This window comes from Anarhichas minor, unplaced genomic scaffold (assembly GCF_050575085.1).
Source record: "Anarhichas minor isolate MPS153535 unplaced genomic scaffold, ASM5057508v1 ptg000025l, whole genome shotgun sequence".
Lineage (NCBI taxonomy): Eukaryota > Metazoa > Chordata > Actinopteri > Perciformes > Anarhichadidae > Anarhichas > Anarhichas minor.
Window position 1 is genome coordinate 9,352,085 of NW_027466471.1, and position 5,844 is coordinate 9,357,928.

Sequence of the window (5,844 nt, forward strand, 5' to 3'; positions counted from 1 at the left end):
GTGCTATCAGACTTCTCCAGCTCGTTGCTCTGCTGGACAACCAGTTATTTGAAAGACTGTACAACCGCTAAACAAACTCCCTGTAAGCTCACTGTTGTTTGCAAGGTTGCTTTGTCCTTAAAAGCTAGTTGGAGGAATGTTGTGGTCCTACTCAGTTTTCATCAAATCAGCATCTTCTTGAAATTAAAGAAACAGCACCTTTGGCCTGAGCATACATCCATGGTAGCTCCTAGCTGGCCATACATTGGTCTATTGGCTGTTTCTGCACTAGCTAATTCACTGCACTTGACCCCAATCTACACCTTGTAATACAACTTTACTTATTTCTGTTGTTTTCTCTTGATCCCTCCAAGTACAGCTCTGTGTAGAGAGCCACAATGGTTGTCTCTGAAGCCTCACTGAATTATTTACCCAATGCGTTAGGGTGTGTAACCCACCGGCAGATGGGCACCAATAGATGTATTAATATATTATAATAACTCATACCACACCACTGCGCGCTGAGTGCGTCTTCCTGACAGTTGTGAATACACGTCTGACACCAAAAGTCTCGCGTGAACCAGCAACACGAGATTACAGTGTAGGGAGGGCTGCATGGAGAGCTGGAAGACAAAACAAAAGCCACACATTTCATCTCAACAGGCGCTGGTCGCTTTTTATTTTTTTGTAAACCCAAAACTAATTTGATTCATTTTTCTTATCGATTCCCGTTTGTCATCATGCCGAGCAGCACGTCTTTACTGGAGGCCGACGAGGGAGAGTCCGAGGTCCCGCCGCCGCTAGTGCACGCTTTCGCCGGTATGGGCCTCGAGGAGCACCACCAGAGCCAGACCTCCGAACAAGTAGACGAGAGCCTCCCTTATCATCACCACCTCCACCAGCTCCCCACGGTTTCTCACTTCAACCTCCTCGGTACTGTCCTCGACTTGAAGCCCCTGCATCGGCCGCCCTCTGGAGATGAAGTAAACAACATGACCGAGGACGAAGAGCCTGAAGTTATAACCGACTCCTCGTTTCTAGCGCAGGCCCACCGCCACCAACACCTCCAACCGGGGCCGTGTAGCTCCGGGATGGAGCCGCCGCCGCACATCGAGACGGTCTTGTTGTACAACGGAGACGAGCGGGACGATACCGGGCTACCACCGGCTGGTAGCATGGCGATGCTACCGCCCGGTGTGTACGGGGAGCCGGGCTACGAGGCCGAGGCGTCGCTGTTGGCTCGGAGAAAGAGCGTCAACACGACGGAGTGTGTGGCGGTGCCGAGCTCCGAGCACGTCGCAGAGATCGTGGGCAGACAGGGTGAGTCGTTGTCGTTTATAATTATATTATTAGGGTTTCAGTTCGACCCATTGGCTAACTCCCGGTTAAGTTGCTAAGAGGAGTTTGGAAGATAGTTCAGTCAGCTGTAAAGTAAAGTTAAATACGATACACACAATAACTAAAACAGGCCATGAAATACAACAAACGGATTCAATGATTACGACGAAATATTTGAATATACGACACTGGTAACTATTCAATACGTGCTAGCCAACTGTTAGCTAGTAACGTGAACTTATTGTTGGCACTAAAGCGCTATTTTACATTACACAGCTTAGCTAACATCTTTACAAGTGACATTGTTTCATGTGGAACATTTGACTAGTTATACATAGTTCAACCATTAACGAAATGACCTCCAGTCAACGTTAAAACTCACTTCGGTTCTTCAGACCGCGGTTAGCCGGAGACTAAGCTAGCTTAGCTCTCTTCTTAAGTGGGTCAACTCGCCACAACACCCTCAACAAAAGTTCGCATCACACGTTTGACGAACCAGCAGATCCATCTGCGTCTTCTCGCTTTGACAGCTCGTCTGTATTATTGATGGCGGAGTCTGTGCTTCGCGGAAAGTGGACCTGTCCCAAGCCGTGCCGTGCTAAACCAGGCTCGGCTTTGTCTCGGAGGAGAACATGAGGAGCAGTGTGTGTTGGTCACCATTGCTTTGCCACATCAGCTGCAGGTTATAGTTATAGCTCAACTCAAGACTCAACAGTTCAACCAAACACGACAGTCCTTTCTCAGATACCCGGCGCCTTTATCTTTGGTCTGTTCCACACACTTTACATAATTCAGTGACAGGGTTGGGAGAATGTTATTATGTCGTCTTTGAGACCAGAGAGGGGGGAGGGGGGAGGGGGGGGGGTGCACAGACTGCAGTGTTGACAACAACAGGAAATGGCTCTGGTAACGATGCTGGACTCTCAACCACAGCTGAAAGGAATATTTAATGTATAAGACATGCAACTTTTAAAGGGCACGGGTTACTGGAAGCTGAGATTGCGTATGCCATAATCGTTTATCAGTTTAACATCAAAGTTTATTACCGTGCGCGTGTGTAATGTAATGTAATGTATTTTAAAAGTGAAATGTCTTTCCTCGTCTTTTTCCTCTGACAGGCTGTAAGATTAAGGCACTTCGAGCCAAGACCAACACCTACATCAAGACACCAGTGAGGGGGGAGCAGCCCGTCTTTGTTGTGACGGGGCGCAAGGAAGAAGTGGCCATGGCGAAGAGGGAGATCCTGTCTGCAGCCGAGCACTTCTCCCTCATCAGAGCCTCTCGAAACAAGGCGGGCCCGCTGGCTGCTGCCACCAGTCCAGGGACCCCCTCTCTACCCGGACAGACGACCATTCAGGTCAGCTACTAACGTGATTATGAGTCATGAGTAGACGGACATTCTTCTAGTACACTGGTTCCTTAAAGGAGGCTCTCTGTGTTTTCTGTTTTTGTGTCTGCCGTTTAAAGTGTGTGTAGTAACCATGTGTTATTTCAACCCTATAGGTGCGGGTACCATATCGTGTTGTAGGGCTGGTCGTGGGTCCCAAGGGTGGGTATTTTTAATTCATGCTGTGTTCAGATAGGTTGTGTGTTCCAGTTGCTGGACTTCATGTTGTAAAGAGACTCTTCATTAGTTTTGACAGCGATTTTTAGCATCAATGGAAAAACAACAAGCTTGTAAAACGCTAGCAAACGCATATGGACAGGTGTGCTTCAATATTATATTAAGGTTTGTGCTTTGATTTTACAAATGTAAGGAACAGCTTGAGTGTTTACAATAAGGCACTATATTTTAATTTTTTCATGATTTTCAAACTATGAAATTGAGGCTTTGGGTGACGAGGGGAAAAGTTAACTCCCAACAGGTGGATTTGTTCATTTTAGATTTTTGAAAGTAATGCTCTGCTTGTGTTCAGACTCATAAATGAGCCACATTTCTGTAGTAGCCTATAAATATCCTCTTTTTGTCTTTCTGAGCATTTAAAGAAAAGTGTGAGTTGTCTAATCAAGAGTCTTAAGTTGCGTCTTGAGTTTGAACATGCTCGGCTTTACTTCAGAGGGTTACAATTTGTTCTCGCCGAGTCTTTAACCCGCTCGCCCTGTTTACATTACCACCTCAGTGTCAGCAAGTCCTGGGGTTGGTCTTTAAGTTGAAGTGCAGTGGTTCTCAACCATGTGCCATGAGGTAACAAGTCAAAATGACAATACATTTGGAAATTGTGAGAAGACTCAACTATATATATATATATATATCTATATCTATATCTATATCTCCCAGCCCACCCAATGCTACGCGGAGGGTTTTCCTGATCAGCCATCAAAGTAAATGGATTCAAATCACATGGAAATTGTGAGGAAACTCAAGACTCAACTATATATATATATATATATATATATATATATATATATATATATATATATATATATATATATTAGTAATGACATTTGAAAAGACTCAGGGCTGATCCCCATGGTGTTGTGGTTAGGTGGTATGCACTTTAGTCAGCTGAGTCACAGACAGCCTGCAGTTCAGTGCTATAATTATTGCACAGCTGTGTTTCTTCGAATTTCAATTTCAGAAAAACAAGTGTCTTTCCTGAAAATATTGAATGCTATGAATGTGTCTGTGCAGTATTACTCTGCTTTGACACACGCAGGTCAAGCTGCAGCTCAGAAGTACAAAGAGATCTGTTCTCCAGCTACATTCAGCACTATTAATACTTCACCATTCATCTTGAATCTTAACTCTTTTCTCTTCTTTAATGGGCCATTGTTATGCTCAGATGTATGTTTCTGAGGAATGATCATGCATATCATGCGTCAAACGAAATGTAATGGTGAACTCCTGACACTCCAGTAGCCATGTGACCAGAGCAGTTATTTAGACTCTGTGTTCAGCTTACAAGTGTTTAAGTACAAGGGTCTTGGTCTGGTCATATCTTTCAGGAGCAACCATCAAACGTATCCAGCAACAGACCCACACCTACATTGTGACGCCGAGTCGGGACAAAGAGCCGGTGTTCGAGGTCACCGGGATGCCGGAGAACGTGGACCGGGCGAGGGATGAGATAGAGGCGCACATCGCCCTCCGCACGGGAACCTGCGGCGGCATCGAGGCTCCTGGTGTCGACAACAATGACTTTCAGTTCAACGGGACAGACGTCAGCTTTGAAAATGCTGCAGCACAGGCTGGGTTGGGGGACGCCGCGTGGCTTCATGCAGGGGCATCATCCCCCAGTGGTGGTGGTGGTGGTGGTGGTGGTGGCGGTGGCTTGCTGCCAATGGGCATCAACGGTACTCAGCGAATAAATAGCAATATTAACAGTGGTGTCAGGATGTCTTCCACCTACCGCAACGACAGCTCCAGCTCCCTGGGCAGCGGCTCCAGCTCGGCTGATTCCGTCTACGGCAGCGGTAATGCTAACCGGGTTGCAGATTTAAGCCCAACCTGTCAGTTTAATGCAAATGCCAACAACAACAACAACAACAGCAATGGCGCCAGTACAAGTTTCTGGTTTGGCGAGAGCCTTCTCCCTGTGGGGCCCGATGAGCTGGTCAACCTGGCAGGTGGAGGCTCGTCCTCAGGATTTGACCCGTTAACCATCTCCACTGCCCAAGCCTCGCACCCTGCTGCACAGCCACAGATCTGGAGCCCCTATGTGGACCACCAGCCCCCCCAGACCTTTGATGTGCGTCAATCTCAGGTAGGTGAAACTCAACAGGTGCATACAGTTTATGGCCTCCTGTTATGACCAGGTTAGTTTAGGCTTTTGCCTTTTATTGTGGACAATAAACAAGGACAAAATCAGTGCAGTGACACTGACTGCCCAGAAATTGATTAATAATCCCTTATGTTGATTCATACATTTCAAAATGCTATGTTCATGTTATCTAATGACTGTTTTTAATTGTCTCCAGACCAGCCAGCCTGGGACACCCCGGCTCTCTCCGACCTTCTCTGGGACAGAAGCCCTGGAGCACCCTCAGGCCCAGCGGGTTCACCGAGGGCCTTTCGGCTCAGCCGGAGCCCTCGATGCCCACAGGTTCCCCTCTTACAGCTCGGCCTTCTCCTCTTCCAGTGAAAGCACCGCCTCCTCTTCGTCCCCTCCTGAATCCTCTCTCCTCTATCGACCGGGGCTCGGATCGGCGGCGAGAGGACAGGAGATATGCATCCACTGTATGGATAACCAGGTGATCGCTGCCTTGGTTCCCTGCGGCCATAATCTCTTCTGTCTAGATTGTGCCACCCATATTTGCCGGGGTCCAGATGCCGTTTGCCCCGTGTGCCTGTCCCCGGTCACACAGGCCATTCAGCTCCGCAACATGTGATTTGAATCCATTTACTTTGATGGCTGATTTGGGTTCAGCCTCCCCACACTTCCAATTCATAACATCTGTGGGGAAATTACAAAACTGACCCTGAATCGGTGTCTAGGTGTGTCCTCACCCTTGTGTAAGGTGAGGAATGATGGGTGAATTAGGAATGATCTGTATTTAGGGCATGGGTTCGGGGGGGTGGGGGGGGGG

At 47.6% G+C, this 5,844-nt stretch overlaps 1 protein-coding gene across 1 annotated transcript; it reads left to right on the top strand.

The window, feature by feature from the left end:
* The first annotated feature begins 562 nt into the window (after positions 1–562).
* LOC142957456 (RNA-binding protein MEX3B-like) lies at positions 563–5,844 on the top strand. Its single transcript, XM_076099303.1, has 5 exons — positions 563–1,299; positions 2,436–2,674; positions 2,821–2,866; positions 4,264–5,021; positions 5,236–5,844. The coding sequence occupies exons 1-5, from the start codon at positions 720–722 to the stop codon at positions 5,644–5,646; spliced, it is 2,034 nt and encodes a 677-aa protein (XP_075955418.1). The 5' UTR covers positions 563–719; the 3' UTR covers positions 5,647–5,844.

Excerpts from the sequence above, each read along its gene's own strand:
- LOC142957456 (XM_076099303.1), top strand. The coding sequence starts at position 720 with ATGCCGAGCAGCACGTCTTTACTGGAGGCCGACGAGGGAGAGTCCGAG. Across the intron at positions 1,300-2,435 it reads AGAGATCGTGGGCAGACAGG|GCTGTAAGATTAAGGCACTT; the intron begins GTGAGTCGTTGT and ends TTCCTCTGACAG. Across the intron at positions 2,675-2,820 it reads CCGGACAGACGACCATTCAG|GTGCGGGTACCATATCGTGT; the intron begins GTCAGCTACTAA and ends TCAACCCTATAG.